This window comes from Octopus bimaculoides, chromosome 11 (genome assembly GCF_046866305.1).
Source record: "Octopus bimaculoides isolate indiv1 chromosome 11, ASM4686630v1, whole genome shotgun sequence".
Classification (NCBI taxonomy): Eukaryota; Metazoa; Mollusca; class Cephalopoda; order Octopoda; family Octopodidae; genus Octopus; species Octopus bimaculoides.
Genome location: NC_142938.1, coordinates 44,450,553 through 44,470,500, shown reverse-complemented (window position 1 = coordinate 44,470,500; position 19,948 = coordinate 44,450,553). Strand labels below are relative to the sequence as shown.

Genomic DNA, 19,948 nt, shown 5'->3' with positions numbered 1-19,948 from the left:
TTTTGTGGGGATGGTGGGATAGACATGTAGTATTAATGTTTAGATGTATTTTAATCCACCTAGCTGTACAAATACTGGTGGTTTCTAATGGGTGCTTAAAATTAGTGTTTAAAATGAATGCATAGAGATTATTGCTAATAAGAATATGGAGTGACATCCCAATGATAAACTGAGGTAATTGGATATTTATATCTATATCTATTTATACCCCCCCACACACACATGTACACACTCCCATATCCACATATACACACTCATGTATATATGTATATACATACACATACATACATACACATATATATACATATACATACATATATATATATATATATATATACATATAAATATAGTGTACATTTAAACACATAAGAGATGGCCATCATAGGACATCTAACATGCTAGAAGGAGTAGCCGAAATCCAAACCACTATTAGGGGTAATTTCGAAGGGAATGAAAATAAAAACATTTACCATCTTTCTCCTGGACCATGGTTTCATTCCCTTCGAAATTACCCCTAATAGTGGTTTGGATTTCAGATACTCCTAGCGTGTTAGATATCCTATTATGGCCATCTCTTATGTGTTTAAATGTACACTGTATTTATATGAATAATATATCGTCTATTGACTAGTTTTCTACATGCTAGGCCACTGGTAGTAAAAATTTCTAAAATTTTTCCTACCCTGATATTTATTAATAACATATATATATATATATATACATATAAGTCAGTAAATAATGGGGTTGTGTTAACCGCACGTGGAGAAATAATAGGAAAATGAAAAAAAGCCAGAATGCTGAACTGGAAGCATAATTTAATAAATTATGCTTCCAGTTCAGCATTCTGGCTTTTTTTCATTTTCCTATATATATAGATATATATATATATATATTCGCCATGATAGATCGCTGACCACTACATTTATATTTTTTTTCTCCTTGTTTCTTTCTGTGTTCCTTTCAGTTGAAGAGCGTAGGCTCGAAACATCAAAGACTTTCTCTATTCCCGAGCGTTAAACTAATACATCCATTTGTTGTTTACACCACCTGTCTTCTACCGTTGTTTTTTTCGTAAATCCTCCCATATATATATATATATATATATATATATATATATATATATATATATATATGTATATATATATATGTATATATATATATATATGGTAATAAAAAAATGGAGGGATCGAGAGGTGGTATTCATCAACTTTTAGACATTGTATTATGTCTATTTATTCATTTAAAAAAAACCAATTATAACAATATACATGCATGTATAACATATTAAGCTTTACATATATAAAAATACCAGTAATTATTAAGATATATAATGTAGAACATAGAAAATAGAATATTCTACTTTCTATGTTTTACGTTATATATTTTAATAATTACTGGTATTTTTATATATGTAAAGCATATGTTATACATGTATGTATATTGTTATAATTGTTTGTTTTTTTTAATAATAAAATTGAAATGATATAATGACTAAAAGTTGATGAATACCACCTCTTGAACCCCTCCATTTTCTTATTGCCGTATAAATTAAGGGTAAAACAAATTTTACCCTCACCCATTTATTGCATTCAGTAGTGTAAGTGCCATGCAATGAAAAAATACTTGTGTATTAATAATTGAGTATTCTACCAGCAGTATATTGGATAGATATTATCCCTTAGTTGGTTGGATTCACAACCTCTAACTCTCTTGGAAGTATATATATATATATGTATATGTATATAAATATCTGTTTATGCAGTTATTGACTTATTTCATTCGTTAATTTGTATCACTTGCACATGTTTGTAATCATTTAATAAATAGATATAATTGAATGTTTACTGGCTGATGTTTGTTGATTGTATATCCTCTCCATTTTCTTATTTGCCTTATATACATATGTATGTATGTATATATGTATGTCTGTGTATATGTATGTATGTATATAGGTATATTTGTATACATATATATATGTATGTATGCATGTGTGTTTTCGCTCCTAGAACCTCTGCCGAATAAATACGAACCCAGAATCATGACGAGATATGTTTTCTGTCTTTCCAACCTCGCTCATACCTTCCTATTTATGCGCTAATTCATAACACCTTACTTAGTACTTTCGCTATTCTGTCTGTCTGTTTCATTCACCATGTCGTCAAATTCATTTCAGTGTCCATTACCATGTCGTCAATTCATTCAGTTATTCAAGTTATTCAATTTTAATTTTTATCACACAGTTACTCATCTCTATGATTCTGTCTTAGATTAGCTGACCGAAAACTCTTATTTTTCAATTCTCCCTTGTGTTCCTAGCCACTAGCCCTCTCTGCCTTACTCTGTCTCTCTTGATCTCACTTCTCTCTCCCCTTCTCTCTCTTTTGATTACCTCTTGTTTCGCCAGGACTATAAACTAGCGCATGCACCCCAATTCCGTCACTCAACCTTAATACTTTTGCAGCACTATGCCAGTGGTGCATCCGCTATATGTATATATATATATGTATATATGTATGTATGTATGTATGTATGTATGTGTGTATATATATATATATATATATATATATATATATATATATATATATATATATAAGTCAGTAAATAGTGGGGTTGTGTTAACCGCACGTGGAGAAATAATAGGAAAATGAAAAAAAGCCAGAATGCTGAACTGGGAGCATAATTTAATAAAGATTTTTTCTAACCGGTTTTCATTGCGATGAAGCAAATTATCAAGAAGAAGGAGAATGAAAATGTTTTTTTACAAAGAAGTACAAAAAAGTACAAAATGAAGAAAATAATATATAAAACAATAATATATAAAAAAAATTAAATATACCCATACATTATATTGTCTTTGAGCTTTTGTAGTTCAATAGTAGTTCATGTATACATTTTCCTACCAATTTATACATGAACTACTATTGAACTACAAAAGCTCAAAGACAATATAATGTATGGGTATATTTAATTTTTTTTATATATTATTGTTTTATATATTATTTTCTTCATTTTGTACTTTTTTGTACTTCTTTGTAAAAAAACATTTTCATTCTCCTTCTTCTTGATAATTTGCTTCATCGCAATGAAAACCGGTTAGAAAAAATCTTTATTAAATTATGCTCCCAGTTCAGCATTCTGGCTTTTTTTCATTTTCCTATATATATATATATAATATCCCGGAAACAGCTGTAAGACTTTCACTTTATAAATGTTCTGAAATTTTTCACAGCCTTGGATTTTTATCTCATTCTGTTAATTTATATATATACAGGGTATCCACAAAAGACTCCCTGATTTCAAACAGATATAATATGTAAATTTATTGTAATAATCTTTCACAGTTAGTAGCTTCAGATGCAGAATTTCATTCAGTTTCCTGTGGTAGAGGGTAGCATTAAAGGCATTCAATGTGTGTTGCTGTGGTTGCTTGGAAAACATCGATGCGATAATCCAGTTTGTTCCAGATGCTCAGTAGCATTTCTGGAGTTACCATGTGAACTTGCTTCAGTGATTGAAATTTTCAGCTCCTCCAGGGTTGCAGGTAGTGGTGGTATGTAAACTGTGCTCTTCATGTACCCACTGCAGGCCACTTGCAGAACACCTGATCATCTTGTCCAGCACAACCAATCTATCTGTGAGAAATCTCCTGACAGTGAGACGCCAGTGTGGTGGAGCACCAACTTGCTGGAAAAGGTAGTCATCACCCTCAGCAACTAGTTGTGAAAACATCCAATTGGTCAGTGTCTCCTGGTAACTTTGACTAGAAACAGTTCCTCCCTCAACGAAGAAAGGGCCATACGCTGCTCTCTCTGATATGGCACAAAACACATTAACTTTTGGTGAGTCTTGCTCAATTTCCTGGGTAGCATGTGGATATTGAAGCCCCCATATCCGCACATTATGCTTATTGACTTAGTTGTTCAAGTGAAATATTGCATCATCACTGAAAATTATTTTTGACAGCAGGTTATTATTATCTTCCATTAATTGCTGGATATTTTCACAAAATTCAAATCACATGCCATCATCTTTCGGATGGAGTTTTGGACTAATTGCAGCTTGTAAGTGTGAAACTTTAGGTGTTTGTGTAGGATCTTGCAAACTGTGCTTTTGGGGAGGTGTAACTCTCAGCTAACTTTTTGTATTGACATTTTGGAGCTGTGCATCCCTATACGTATGTTTATATCTATGTTATATATGTGTGTGTGTGTGTGTATATGTATACATACGTATGTAATTGGAGAACTATGTCAACATGTAAAATGTTGGATAAAGGAAGAGCGATGTATGCTAAACTGAAGAGAACTCTAAGAAAAGGCGAGTTAGCAGACACTAGTAACACAGATAACTGGAACAGTAATCTTCACTAATGTGTCCTCTGTAAATCAGGCTTTGTAACTATGTAAATCACCCGAAGACCCATGAGAATCATTAGGCCCCACTACTTGTCCAGTCTGCAACAAGGCATGCAAAACCAATCCTGGTTTATCACCAACATCTGCCACAAACTAATGAAATTAATCCTGTGCAGACACAAGATCACATTTATCACTTGTGTCTAGTACCATGTCAGTCATTGGCTGTCCTGAAAAGTCATGTCCATGTACATGCAAGGATGAAAGTAAATCAGAAAAGTCTGGCTGAATATGAGACGGCTGTCATTTGATAAGATGTGGCAATCGTCAATTGTATATATATATGTGTATATGTGCAGATATATATATATATACGTGTGTGTGTGTGTGTGTGTGTGTGTTTAAATGTATGAATACATATATACATACATATATATATTCTTTTATTCTTTTATCCGTTTCAGTCATTTGATTGCAGCCATGCTGGAGCACCACCTTTAGTCGAACAAATCGGCCCTAGCACTTATTCTTTGTAAGCCTAGTACTTATTCTATCGGTCTCTTTTGCCGAACTGCTAAGTTATGGGGACATAAACACACCACCATCGGTGGTCAAGCAATGTTGGGGGGGACAAACACAGACTCACAAACACACACATACATACAGACACACACACACACAAAACATATATACGACGGGCTTCTTTCAGTTTCCGTCTACCAAATCCACTCACAACTTGTTTCAGCCATTTGACTGCTGTCATGCTGGAGCACCGTCTTTAGTCGAGAAAGAAAGAAGGAACGAACGAACAAATGAATGAATGAATGAATGAATAAGCAAGCAAGCATACATACAACAGGCTTCTTTCAGTTTCCGTCTACCAAGTTCAATCTCAAGGCTTTGGTTGGCCCGAGGCTATAGTAGAAGATACTTGCCCACGGTGCCATGCAATGGGACTGAACCTGGAACCATGTGGTTGGTAAGCAAGCTACTTACCACGCAGCCACTCCTATTTCCTTTAGGCATTGTGAGACTAATAACCTGGTGTAGAACTAAATATCTGTATACTTCAGAATGAAGTGTTAGACAAGTATAAAATAGTAATAAGAAAATAAAATGAGAAAGGAATAAATGATTAGCTTATGAACTTCATTAGGTTACAGATGTTTCTGCTATGAGATACAGTGAACTCGTAGTTAGTGCCTGAATAACACCTTAGAACTTCATTGGAGCCTTGAATATGAATTGCAATTTATTTGGGAAAAAAAAATTACATCATCATCATCATTCAGCATCTGTTTTCCATGCTGGTTTGAGTTATATATATATATATATATATAATTATCATTTAATGTCCATGCTGGCATGGATTGGGCAGTTTGACAGGAGATGGTTAGCTGAAGAGCTACTCAGGCTCTATGTCTGTTTCTACAGCTGGATGCCTTTCCTAATATTATCAACCACTTTACAGAATGTACTGGGTGCTTTTACACAGCACTGGCATGGGTGCTTTTATGTGGTACCAGTAAGGGTGCATTTTACATGGCACCAGCACCCATCAACCTGCAAGATTAGGAATGCTCAACAGAAGAGGAATGCAGAGGACATGCCTATATGCAAGGACAATCATGATTTTACTTAGCTTGACATGTCTTCTCAAGTACAGCAAAGTACAGAAGTCTCGGTTCTCTGTCCTCCTCTCTGTGAGTTCCAACATCTGAAGATCCTTTCTCACCATTTCGTCCCACATTTTCCTGGGTCTGCTCCTTCTACATGTTCCCTCCAAAATTAGAGATTGCCACCTCTTGATGCATCTGTCTTCAATCATATGCATTACATGACTGTACCAGCACAATCTTCTCTCTTGCACACTATATCTGATGCCTTGTATACCCAATTTTTCTCTCAAATCACTTACATTGTGTCATATAAGCACACTGACATTACTCATTGAACAGAGCATACTGGCTTCATTTCTTTCAAGTATTTGCATGTCCTCAGTAGTCACAGCCCATGCCTCACTGCCATGCAGCATAGCTGTTTATACACAGGCATCATACATGCTGAAGGAGAGGCCCATTTTTATCAACAGAGGTAGTAGCTCTCTGAACTTTGCCGAGCCTGTTCTTATTCTGGTAGCTATACTTTCAGAACACCCTAAGTAATGGAAACTGTCTATATATATAAAAACAGAGAGAGAGAGAGAGATAAGTGAAACAGACTAGCATGTAGGTAAAAATTCCTAACAATGTTCCATATCAAACATAATTTAGGTTTCAATCAAATGTCCAGTAGTTGCAACAATTTAGAATTGAAGAACTTGATTTTCAGTATTTATTTGCTATTAAAAAAAAAGAGAGAGAAAGAAAGAATTCTACTTTAAAAGATAAAACAACAACACTTAAATAAATGAGGATAATTGAATGAATTGTAGGAGCACCTATTTCCAGCTAAGTTAAAACAATGCAATTTAATAAAGGATACAACCCAACACTGGTGGTATTTATATTTATAGCTTGAATCCTTGAGAGAGCTCAAACTCATATCTTTCTTACCCAGGAGGGGTAAGAGTCATCTCTTATCTATTTAGAATTACTGAACCTGGGATTAAAACTAAGGAATCTCTGTCACTTATGGACATGTTTGTTATTTTACCATAAATATATATTATTTAAAAGGATTTTCTCTTAGTGCTATAAACTATCAGCTGTCATTAAATTTTCTCTTTTTCCTTCTCTTGCCCTCTTCACACCAATCTGCTACTACAAATGATATTGAAAACCTTACAATGTTGCACAAGAAGTGCATCATGTCAGTAGTGGTGTTGCATATTTGAAACCCTTAAGTTCAATAAGCCTAGCTATTTATAATTTTCATTCCATAGTTGCTCTTAATATTTCTACAGGTGTGACTGTGTGGTAAGAAGACTGCTTCCTAACCACATGGTTCTGGGTTCAAGTCCCACTGCATGGCACTTTGGGAAAGTATTTTCTACTATAGCCTCAGACAGACCAAAGCCTTGTGTGTGGATCTGGTAGATGGAAACTGAATGAAGCCCACTCTGTATATGTGTGTGTGTGTGTGTTTTCCTTTGTGTCTGTGTTTGTCCCCCACCACTGCTTAATGACTGGTGTTGGTGTCTTTACATCCCTGTAACTTAGTGGTTTGGTAAAAGAGACTGATAGAATAAGTACCAAGTTTCAAAAAAAAGTACTAGGGTTGATATGCCTGACTAAAATACTTCAAAGTGGTGCCCCAGCATGACCACAGTCTCATGACTGAAACGAGTAAAAGATAAAAAATAAACTAAATATCTTAATTTATGTCCTGATAGTGATGAACACAAATTTAATATTACCATCAATCAAATTCACTCACAAAGCATTGATTGACTTCAGGGGTGTAGTAGATGCTTACCCAAGGTATCATACAGCGGGACTGAACCTAACATCATGTGACTGTAAGGTTAACTTCTTAACCACACACCCATGCCTGTGCTTATGTGTAAGGGCAGCAAAAGTCATAGTTGGGAATTAATGCTTTATATTAATATATATATATATATACATATGTGAATGTGTGTGTATAAGTGACTATTAACACTATACATTAGGAATGGCTTCAAGCAATTTGATACCCAGTTTTAAACCATTTCATTTTATTTATGTTACTAATACTCTTTAGAAAACGTGAATATTAGCTTCATATTTTCAGCAGAAAGCCAGCAATTTTTTGGGAGGGGTTTCTTCAACTGGTACTCATTTTATTGACCCTGAAAGGATGAAAGACAAGGTCAACCTCAGTGGAATTTGAACCTGGAATGTAAAGACAGATGACATTCTGCTAAAAATTTTACCTGGTGGGTGTGCTAACGATTCTATCAGCTCACTGCCTTAGTCTTTAGAAAATGTGAATATTACAAATGTAATTTCCTTCCTGCTGTGAAACAGATCTAATCGCTTGATACTGGGTTTTACTGATGTTTACAAATAGCAGAAAATGCAAACAATTCATGTTTGACTATGCTATTATATCTACGTGTGAGATAAATTGCTTATCAAGATTTAAATTTTTTCCTTCAACTTGTCTTAGTACTACCCTTTAGCATTTCATTCAGCCACATCTTTCTCAAACATTCTATCTGTTTTATGTTAAAACTAACCAGATCCAACCCCTCACACTTACCCTACAATGTCATTCTAAAAATAAACAATCACACTCAACACTCACCACATACTATATCATGAGACTATCAAAAGCCTTCTCCAGGTCAATATATGGAAGGTACAACAGTTTACTTTTAGCTAATATTTCTCCTGCAGTTGTTTCACCAACAAGAGGACATTGATAGTATCTTTTTAATTGGACCAAGTCAAACCGTCTTATCTAAATTAATTCCGTTCTTACCCAGTTGCACTGTAACTCTTGCAATGACTTTATCACATGGTCAATCAACTCCTGTAGTTTACTCTGAAACAAGCAATCCTAGATCAAACTGGTTTGCTGTAGAGATTTGAATTGAATATGTTCCTAGCTTGACTTATTCTACAGAAAACTGCAGGTAGATGTTGGTAGAAACCAGCTCGCTCTAGTTTGGTAAGAACCATTGTGTTGCTCTAATGCAATAATTTCAATCTGGAGTGAATTGAAATCACTGGACCTTGTTGTAATCTACCTTATTGGTGTTTAGGGTGAAATTCTTAGTTTTAAAATCTTTTGAACTCTATGATTATGTATTTTGGAAATATTTTTCTTAATATGGTTTTTAATTCTGTTCTAATTCACATTGATACTTGATCAATCAAATATATGGTATCATAATATCATCTCTCTCTCTTATATTTCCTTTTACTTTTGTAGTAGTTAATAATACTGCTATAGCAACTATCTGATTGATGATGCACACAATCTACCCTTCTACCTGGTACATTCAGCATTTCAGTCACTGTACCTGTTGGTCCAGTTGCTTTTTCTATTGAGCAATCCCCTACCATTCCATTTCTATTCACATCCTTATACCTTCAGAGTATTCCCTGACATATCACCACCATCTGTCTCACTCACTCCAACTGGATTAACCATGTACCTCCTCTATGGCAAGACACTTGTTTCTGTTCCTCTATTGTAGTTTAACTTCTTTTCACATGGTACAAAGCCACCTCCCTCAATATCACTCCCTGTCTCAGTTGAGAAATCTTTATCTTGCCAGTTATATGGTGACCTTGCTAGTACCATGTAAAATGCACCCAGTCCACTCTGTAAAGTGGTTGGCATTAGGAAGGGCATCTGGCTGTAAAAACCATGTCAAAGCTGACAGTGGAGCTTGGTGCAGCCCTTTGGCACGCCTGCATGGAAGGTGGGCATTAAATCATGATGATACTTTAATCATTTTCTCTACTGTGTGTGTCCACCCTGCTGGGTGGTTGGTGTTAGGAAGGGTATCCGGCAGTAAAAACCATGTGAAAACAGATACAGAAGTCTGATGCAGGCTCCTGCCTGGCCAGGTCCTGTCAAACTCTCCAACCCATGCCAACATGGAAGGTGGACGTTAAATGATGATGATGATGATGATGATAATGATGATGACTTGAAATCTTGAAGTTACAAGATAATGTGTAATTAATTCAAAACAATATGAATAAATAAGCAATATGCTCGATAAAGAAGTCTGAATGCTAAAGGGTTAAATTTGATTATGAGTCTTTAAAAATTAGTTTTAACATTTCTTTTCATATACTTAAAAAAAAAAAATGTATAATGTAATATTTATGCATGAACCAGCAAAAGCAACATTTACCATTATTCTGCAGTGTGTTAATCCACTAATCTTGCTGTCAAGTACCCAAACCTTGCTACAACCATTACCTATGTTTGCATTGGTGACAATCTCTACTTTGTGATTGAGTGCTTAGTACTAGAAGTGATATTCAACTATCTATGACACACTTGTTATAACAATTCACATGCAGATATCTAAAATCTGTGAAAATATATAAGACACTCAACAAGTCGCTGGTATGGCTGCATGGTAAGAAGTTTGTTTCCCAACCACATGGTTCCAGGTTCAGTCGCACTGTGTGACACCTTGGGCAAATGTGTTCTACTATAGCCTCAAGCAGACCAAAACCTTGTGAGTGGATTTGGTAGACGGAAGCTGAAAGACGACCATCATATATATATATATATATGTATATATATATATATATATATATATATATATATATATATCAATGAAAAATATTTCAATACAAATGTATTAACAAATGTATTAATTTCCAGTAAAAAATAGCCCTATAAGGGTATATATATAAATTCATAAGAGTGGTACAACAAGGCACCGATATTTACTGGACAATAGCAATCAATATAAATACGATGCTATTGTATAGCTTCACTGCGTATATACTGGCAAAAATGTGTGTGTGCAACAAACATGAAAAACTTGTCTTACCTTAGGAAGAACATTCGAAAATGGACAACCCAGATTAAGGATAATGCAGTACCCAGGTTTCAGACTCTTCAAATACGTTTCAGCTACAATGTAAATCTGATTAGTCCTCATCAGCTACATTTACCTAGACAATATTTCAAATGTTGCCACATCAATGCCAAGTATATGGAAATTAATACATTTGTTAATACATTTGTATTGAAATATTTTTCATTGATAACTTCTTCACTGTTCTCAGTTCTGTTAACGGCTGGGCGTTCGGGCGAGAATACTTGGCATTGATGTGGCAACATTTGAAATATTGTCTAGGTAAATGCAGCTGATGAGGACTAATCAGATTTACATTGTGAAACGTATTTGAAGAGTCTGAAACCTGGGTACTGCATTATCCTTAATCTGGGTTGTCCATTTTCGAATGTTCTTCCTAAGGTAAGACAAGTTTTTCATGTTTGTTGCACACACGCATTTTTGCCAGTATATACGCAGTGAAGCTATACAATAGGGTCCAGTAAATATCAGTGCCTTGTTGTACCACTCTTATGAATTATATATATATATATATATATATATATATATATATATATATATATATATATATATATATATATATATATATATATACATCTGTGTGTGTCTGTGTTTGTTCCCCACTCTGTTGCTTGGCAACTGGTGTTGGTGTGTTTATGTCTCTGCAACTTAGCAGTTTGGCAAAAGAGATTGCTAGAAGAAGTACCAGGCTTAAAAAATACTGGAGTCAATTCATTCGACTAAAAATTCTTCAAGGCAATGCCCAAAGCATGGCTGCAGTCTAGTGACTGAAACAAGTAAAAGATAAAAGAACAAAAACAAAACAAATACACCACACATTAATACAGATTAAAAATAAATGCAAGCCATTTGAAAGGAAGTTCTGTAAATTTTGTTTAACTTTTCAATATTTCTTTGCTTTATTTATTAATGATATCTTGAAATATGTGGCTAGTTGAAATGGGTAGACTGGGAAATTTTAAAAGTTTACATTATTTTTTGTTTTTTTCCAGGCTATGATTGCTTGCTACCCTGGAAATGATGCTGGTTACATTCGCCATGTAGACAATCCAAATAAAGATGGAAGATGTATAACTTGCATTTATTATCTTAATAAAGACTGGGATGTTGAGGTAGGTTTAAAAAAACAAATACCAAAAACAAAACAAAACCTTTAAAAGGCATGGCTGTGTGGTTAAGAAGTTCACTTTCCAAACATGTGGTTTGGCAATTTTTGGGTAAGTATCTAAAGCCTTGTGAGTGGATTTGCTTGACAGATACTGAAAGAAGTCTGTTGTGTGTGTGTGTGTGTGTGTGTGTGTGATTATCATCATCATCCTTTAACGACCATTTTCCATGCTGGCATGGGTTAGACAGCTTGATAGGAGTTGGCGAGTTGAAGAGCTGCCCAGGCTCCATGTCTATTTTGGCATGGTTTCTACAGCTGGATGCCCTTCCTAACGCCATCCACTTTACAGAGTGTACTGGATGCATTTATGCAGCACCAGCATGGATGCTTTTTATGTGGCACCCACAAGCCTGTAAGATTAGGAATGATCAGCTTGAGAGGGATGCAGGAGACAGGCCTGTCTGCAAGGACAACCATGCTTTTACTTAGCTTGGTGTGTTTTCTCAAACCACCAGGAGTCTCGGTCTTCTGTCATCCTCTTTGAGTCCCAATGTCTGAAGATCCTTTTTCACCACCTCATCCCTCATCTTCCTGGGTCTACTCTTTACAATTAGAGATGGGCTCCTCTTGATATATATCATGTTGAACTGTTAATCTCTACATATTTTTTTCTCTCTTCATTTTTTTTGTTCTCTCTCAAGTGTGTGTGTGAAAGAATTAGTGCAAAGGTGGTGAATGAAAAACCGGGCAGAAGAGGAATCAGATGTTGTGTTCAAGAAGGAAGACTATACTGGTATGGACATGAGATGCATGTGGATAAGGACAACTGTATAAAGATGTGTTGATCATTTATGTGGTTGGAACTTGTAGAAGATGGAATCTCAGGCAGATATGGGATAAAGTGGTGAAGGTTGACCTGAGAACCCTAAGCTTGACAGAAGAGGTGACCAACAACTGGGATTTCTGGCAATATGAGGTTCTCCAAAAAACTTGTCCTATTTAGCAAAACCGAGTTGTGGATGTGCTTTATTTTGTGCTCTCCACCCATGTTACAATGACTGTCTCCTTCTCATGCATTGTCTGCCTCTCCCAGACTACCCAACTATGTTATCTTCCTCTCTTGTCCTTCTCCCTGGAAACTGTTTCATCTTACTACTCCTGCTGCTAACCACCCCCACTCTCTCTTCTACATCCCTGTTTTCCCCAGCTCATTGTTCTTTGTTCATCCACCCTTCAGTTCTACCCATTTTCGTAGTCTGCTCCTTATCCCATTATTTTCCTTCTTATACAATGTTGCAAACTGTCCACCACCCACTCTACTTAGTTTGTGCCTTGTGAGGCCACCTGGGTCCCTTATTACCATTATCTATCTCTTGCATCCCCTACTCATCATTCTTTTCTTTCTCTCTCCAACTTTCCCTTATTAGATGTGAGTAACCATGCAGATCCCTCTACAAGAACCTGCACTGCTCTCCCTTTCATATAGTAATCCCATTGTCTCCTATCATGAAGCTGACCCCATCACCATCAACTTCAGGGTTTATATCCTATGAACTGTGTAGCAACATCAATAGTGCAAGTAACATGAAAAAATGTACCCTGTCAATGCTGTAAATTGGTTGGTGCTAGGAAGGTCATCCAACTTAGAAACCATTCCAAAGCAAACATTGGAACATAATTCAGTCTTTGGACACATCAAATCCTGTTAAACTGTCCAACCTATGCCAGCATGAAACGTGGATCTCCAGGTTTATATATTTCTATGAACGATTATTTATCTGGAGTCTGGTGCAGCTGCTGGCTCTCCAGACCTCAGTCAAACCGTCCAACTCATGCCAGCATGGAAAACGGATGTTAAACGATGATGATGATGTCTATCTATGAGTGACTGATGTGAGGAGTTGTGTTGGTGATTGCTCCACAAGGTTTTGATATTTTGACATTTTTACTCTTAGTTGATGATTTCCTCAAAATTTGTAAACAGGGCTGCTGAGACCTCTTTAAGTACAACTCACATGTTGGCAGATTGATTAAGTTTTTGCATCTTGTCTTTGATTATAGAATTCTTCGAGGCATATTTTCAAATCATCAGCAGGGGTGCCTTTTTAATGAATTGACTGAGTTTGTCAGAAATCACTAGAGAGCAAGACTGTGACTCCACTGATGCTGTTAGTGATATTCTGAGATGTCTTTTAGAGGCCCCATCTCTTCAATCAAAATTCATAACCTACACACTTTTTATTCATAGTTATATTTTACTTTATTCTATCTGAAGTTCAATATTTCACGTTATCCTAAAGAACATATTGAAAAGTACAAGTTAAATTTATTTAGGGCTGGAACTATTGTATTATTTCACGTTTAGGAAGGCCAACACTTAATAGGGCTGAATATTTATTCAATGAACTTGCAATTATCCGAAGACTAGCATTTCAAAATAACAACTGTATGCAAAGAAGTTCAGGTAATTTTTTTAGTTCCACACCCAGCTCGATTTCAGTAGTAAATAATATTTTTCTCGCATTTTTTTTTTGGTGCAGTCATCTTAGTTGATCTTGTAAGCTGTCAGAAATGCATTTTTGTCATGGAAAATGGAGGGGGTGAGTGTGGGGCAGACCCTCGGAAATTCCCCTTTCTGATCCTGTCTCCCTCATTTTTATTTCATTGAAATCATCTTAATTGACCTCATAATGTGTGGGAAATACATTTTATCCTGTGAAAAATGGAGTGGGGGGATGGAACCTCAGAAATTCAGCGTTTTTGTTTTTTTGTTATCATCTTAGTTAGCCTCTTTATATACTGCAAATGCAAGTTTTCTGTGGAAAACAGAGGGGGTGGGATGGGGTGCACCCTTGGGAATCCTCTGGCCCCGATTTCAACAGAAATTTTTTTTCAAACTTTTTTTATATCTTTTCTTAGTTGAGTTCCTGATATACTGCAAATGCATTTTCTGTGGAAAATGGAGGGGGTGGGGTAGGGTGCACCCTCAAGCGTTTTTTTCTTTTTTGTTATTTTAATTAACCTTGTAATACACTGTAAATGAATTTCGGCCATAAATTAATCAATAAAACAAAATTTTGCAGCACATTTTGGCTATGCGGAAGATTTTAATGAAACATATCAACCAACTGACCTTTAAAATTTAAAATTTGAAAAGTATTTAACTTACCTTATGCAGTTAAAGGGCAGTCCTGTATATCTTCTGTCTCCAGATTTGTGCTGGAATCAATCCTTTATTGGCGATCTGAGAGGAGTGTATATAATTTTGCTGCCTTAATAAAAAATTGGGGCAGCAGTTTTTTTTGTTTTCTACAGAAGAAATAAATGAGTACTTGGTGTAAATAGTTTGAATGAATACCGGGCCTTTTCACCCATTCTTTTAAATCTCATCAAAAATGTTTGATGTTTTCTGTGTGTGTATGTGTGCATGTGTGGTGTCAACAAAATTTTCTTTCTGGTTTATCATGTAATGCTAATAACTCAGTGTGTGTATATCTTTGTAAGCCACCCAAGAATCACTGTAGATAACTGAGCCAGGTTTGATGTATTTTTGAATTAGTGGAAGCAATGGGCAACGTCAATTTGCATGTTTTCATGCTGAAGTAGCTTGCTGACCTTATTGATGTCAATTAGCTGATCGTACCATATTACCAAACACAGAAGAAAGCGGAAGGAAGCAATTTCTGCAGTTAATGCATTTGCTTCTGAGTAAGCTTTGGAATCTTTACCTTTTGAAGCATTATGAATGCTTATCAAATGCGCTATGAATGCCCTTGGTTTTGAATTGAAGGAATTTTATGCTTTCAATTTTGCTTTCTCAGCGAGTGTCAGATGGATATTTCACATTGATGGAGAAGAATTCCTTCAAAGTGTTCTATCTAGAAGTTGATGCTGCAAAAAATGAATATCCATGCTGGAAGTAACCAAAGAAAGAGACAGCTGTCACTGATGAGCTTGCCGCATCACACACAATAAAGTTAAGACTGATTCATGCAAGGTAAATAGAACGCTTGCAGATTCTTCTGTAGAAATCTTGCCTGGACTCCAGAATGTTTTTCCTTCATATTACTGCCATTATCATAACTTTGGCCTCTACAATCCATTAGATCCAGCCCCAATGAAGCGAGCTTCTCTAAGAGCGATTCAAAAAGTCCGGCTCCACTTGTGTCAGTAACTTTCAAAAACCCAACAAAGTACTCTTTGATTTTAGTTTTGTCTTTTTGAAGTTTGAGGAAATGGATGATCATGGTCATTTGCTCCTGATGGCTGATATCTGGTGTGCAATCGAGTATGATACTGTAGTATTTAGCAACCTTTGAGTGATTGGTGATTTCTTTCAAAATGTGGTCAGAAATGAGTTATATCAATTCGTTTTGACTATCAAGTCCGAAATAACAAGCCACTGTTTCTGCATTCTGAATATGCTGCTGGTGTTTTGCCAAAATGGGATTGAACTTTGCAAGCAACTGCACTTCGCCTAAAAAATTTCCATTACCATGGATGTAGAAGCTATTGGAAACACCACGAAAGACCATATTCCTCTCTGCTAAAAACAGAACAATTGCCAAGATACATTCTAACACTGTGCGGTAATGAGCTTTCTCCTTTTCTGCAATTGCCTGTTTGTCAAGAGTTGAGGCTGTTTTAAGGCAAAATTCAAGCTCCTTCCATTTCATCATGTGCTGTCTATGGGCCATTGATTTCTCATGTTCTTTTAAGGTTTTGCTCAAATATTGCCAACTGTTGAATCTTTCAGATGTTAGTCTCATTTTACTGTGACCAAACAGCTTGCAACAGAAACTATATTCTGCTAAATTGAATATACAAGCCACGTTCAAACTATTGTTTTGCCATTTGGTAGCATCTTAGAATAGAAGTCGGGATTGAATCTGTAGTTTCCTTTTGATTTAGGAAACTTGTATTTTTTTTATTTGAACAGCTCCAAGTTTCATAATGCCAATATGCATGCCATCAGATATAGTTTCTGGCCAAGATGCAGGGTCAGTAGTGATAGTGACTGCTTCTTGTTGCACAACCATATTTTCAGCAATAGATAAAGGTTGTTGACAGAATGCATCATATAGGTCCTTTGCATTTCCCTCCACTGCTGAAAATGTAGTAACCTGCTGTGAATTTTCATTGCATCCATGCATTTGTTGTTGCTTGGTGTTTCCATCGTTATTTGCTTGCCTGTCTACTCCGGGCAGTGGTGCATTGCTATTTGATGATAGTAATGTCACTGATGTATATAGTAGCATAAATTGGTCCATAATTCCAGCCATATGGTTCCTATTGTTTGCCAGTTTCTCTCGTTTTTTGCGCTTTTGTGCACTGGATTCATGCTTTCGGAACAACATCACTTGAGATCTGAAATACAAGGTGCTCAGTAAAAATAGCATGAAATTTATTGTATAAGATTAATACAAGATTTACAAATGTTACATATGCATGTAATACTTAGGGCCTTATCGACAAGTATAAATATGCATCTTGGGGCTGCATGTATTTGGTTATGACAAACAGATACAGGTGATACAGATACAAGATACAAGTGTAATGTGTGGGTGTAAGTATAGCTACAGAACATGCAGTGAAATATAAATTTAAAATATGCAATTAAACCCATTTTTGCCCTTGTTCCATTTAGTGGGACGGTTCATTTATTGCACTTTTTTTCAGGTATCATTTCAAATAATTTATCTTCCAGACAGTCGCCGTAGATGCTTACATTTCACTACCAAAGAATCCTTTCACCCTATTTCAGTGATTTTCATGATCAATTGGTATAGGAAAGCTTTCATTACATTCATCAGATTCATAAGAAATGATGGAAGTTGAGGGAGACACAAGATCTTAGTTTGATTTTTTTGTATCTCTTGTTTTAGAGCTTTCCTGAGAAAGAACAGTGTCATTTTCATGACTACGTTTGAAATATCCACGAATATCCATTTCAAATCAAGTTATGTTAGAATCTTTAAAAAAAATCTTTAAAAAATACTTGTTCGAATTAGAATACAAAAAAATTTCAGTCCAAAACAAAAGCAAACTTTCAAATTATATATTTTTGAAAAATAGACGTGAATGTTCTCAAAGACTTAATAACAAGAGTGGCTGTGTGGTAAGTAGCTTGCTCACTTACCACATGGTTTCCAGGTTCAGTCCCACTGTGTGGTACCTTGGGCGAGTATCTTCTACTATAGCCTCAGGCCAACCAAAGCCTTGTGATTGAATTTGGTAGACGGAAACTGAAAGAAGCCTGTCGTATGTATGCTTGCTTGCTTGTTCATTCGTTCATTCATTCGTTCAGTCATTTGTTCATTCGTTTGTTCGTTTGTTCCTTCTTTCTTTCTCAACTAAAGGCGGGGCTCCAGCATGACAGCAGTCAAATGGCTGAAACAAGTAAAGGAATTAAAAACAGTCTAAAAAGCCTTTTTCCAAATTCTATATTTTATTGTTAGCTGTTGCAATATTTCAATTGGTTAGACAATACTACAGTTCAAACTACAGGGTGTCCTCAAAGTCTGGGTACATGGGGATTAACACATACTTTAAGAAATTATTATTTCTTATATTTAATTGTTTATGTTATGATTTTATTTACTCCATGTACCCAGACTTTGTGGACACCCTGTACAAAGTCAAAATACCAAAAATGCAAAATGTGAGGAATTTCTTACCTTTCTCTGAAATCACAAATTCGAGTAAAAAATAATAGTTTGCAAAATAAAAAACCTTGATCACAAACTAGTTACGGCTGAAGAATTGAGATGCTTGGTGACAGTGAGCAAAGAATATCTGTATCCATATATATGTGTGTGTGTGTGTGTGTGTGTGTATATATATATATATATATATATATATATATATATATATATATACATAATCAAGCCCTCTCTAACACTGGGTACTCTCAAAAAATCTCTTTTGTTAAAAACTTAAATTGTAAACCACCTAAAGCATCAATCATTAGTAAAGCTCCGTCATTTAAACAAATTAGTAATTCTAGAGTTGATTGTTTAAACGGAGGTATAGTAAATAAGTCTAATAAAAGCAAAAATGAAAGCACAGATACAACCAGCATAAATACAAATAGACTTTAGATAAAAAAAACATAAAGAAAAAAATCACACCGATGATAGTTCAGTTAGAGAAAACCATAACGATAGGAGTAATAATAACAATAAAAGAATTCCTAAACATAAGAACAGTAAATTACGCAACTATATATGGTATAACATATCATATAATGTAGCAGTTACAGGAAAATTATGCAAGAAAATATTTTCAATTATATCCAATAACTTTCCACCCATTCATAAATATAGCAGTATTCTTTCCACTAAAACTATTAGAATCTCATATTTGACTCTCCCCAATATGAAATGCCTTATATCTAAACATAATAAAACCAAAATTAAAAAAAGCTAGATTAAGAACAAACAATAATAATCAGTCTAACCCCAAAAATCCAGGAATTAATAATGATAGTATCCAAATTAATAATCCTGAGAATAATAATGTTGTTGATAATGGTAGTAATAATAGTAATTGTAATGACAACAACATTATTAGGCCCAATAACGCTATCCAAATATCGAATCACAGTACACTAGATGAATCACTAAACCTAGACCCAACACAGAATAGTGGCACACTCTATAGTACTTCCGCGTTAAATAACGATACTGCTACTACTAATAGAATAACCAGTTCCACCTCAAACAGTAATTACGGCAATAATTATACTCATCACAATTCCAATATAATTAATAATAATAATGTTGATAAGGCTAATAAATATAGCACCAGTATTAACGGCAGAAAGAATAGAGGTAGTGAAACTTGAAACAACTCCAATAGAGGTAATAACAATAATAGTAACGACAGTGTAGGTGTAAACTCTAACTACCCTAGAAGTAATCAAGATAACAATTCTATAAACAGTTTCCCTCCACATGCAAGCATTAGATGGCTTGGCAATTATAA

The 19,948-nt window shown here is 35.2% G+C and overlaps 2 protein-coding genes across 5 annotated transcripts in view; one reads left to right on the top strand and one right to left on the bottom strand.

Annotated features, from left to right (window-relative positions):
• The window catches only part of LOC106873166 (galactosylgalactosylxylosylprotein 3-beta-glucuronosyltransferase 1), a 63,064-nt gene extending 47,908 nt beyond the window's left edge, over positions 1 to 15,156 (bottom strand). The window contains exon 1 of the mRNA XM_052971763.2: positions 15,132 to 15,156. The gene's annotated coding sequence lies outside the window, so the exon portion shown is untranslated. The remainder of the gene's footprint in view (positions 1 to 15,131) is intronic.
• LOC106873167 (prolyl hydroxylase EGLN3) overlaps positions 1 to 19,948 on the top strand; it is a 96,978-nt gene that overhangs the window by 8,368 nt on the left and 68,662 nt on the right. For 3 of the 4 annotated variants that reach the window (XR_016243655.1, XM_014920396.3, XM_089359926.1), the window contains exon 2: positions 11,847 to 11,966. Coding sequence is in view for 2 of the 4 variants with exons in the window: in XM_014920396.3 (XP_014775882.1) it covers positions 11,847 to 11,966 (120 nt within the window). In the remaining 2 variants the exon portion in view is untranslated. Of the gene's footprint in view, positions 1 to 11,846; positions 12,072 to 19,948 lie in introns of all 4 variants that reach the window. The other variant, XR_016243656.1, reaches the window with a different exon arrangement.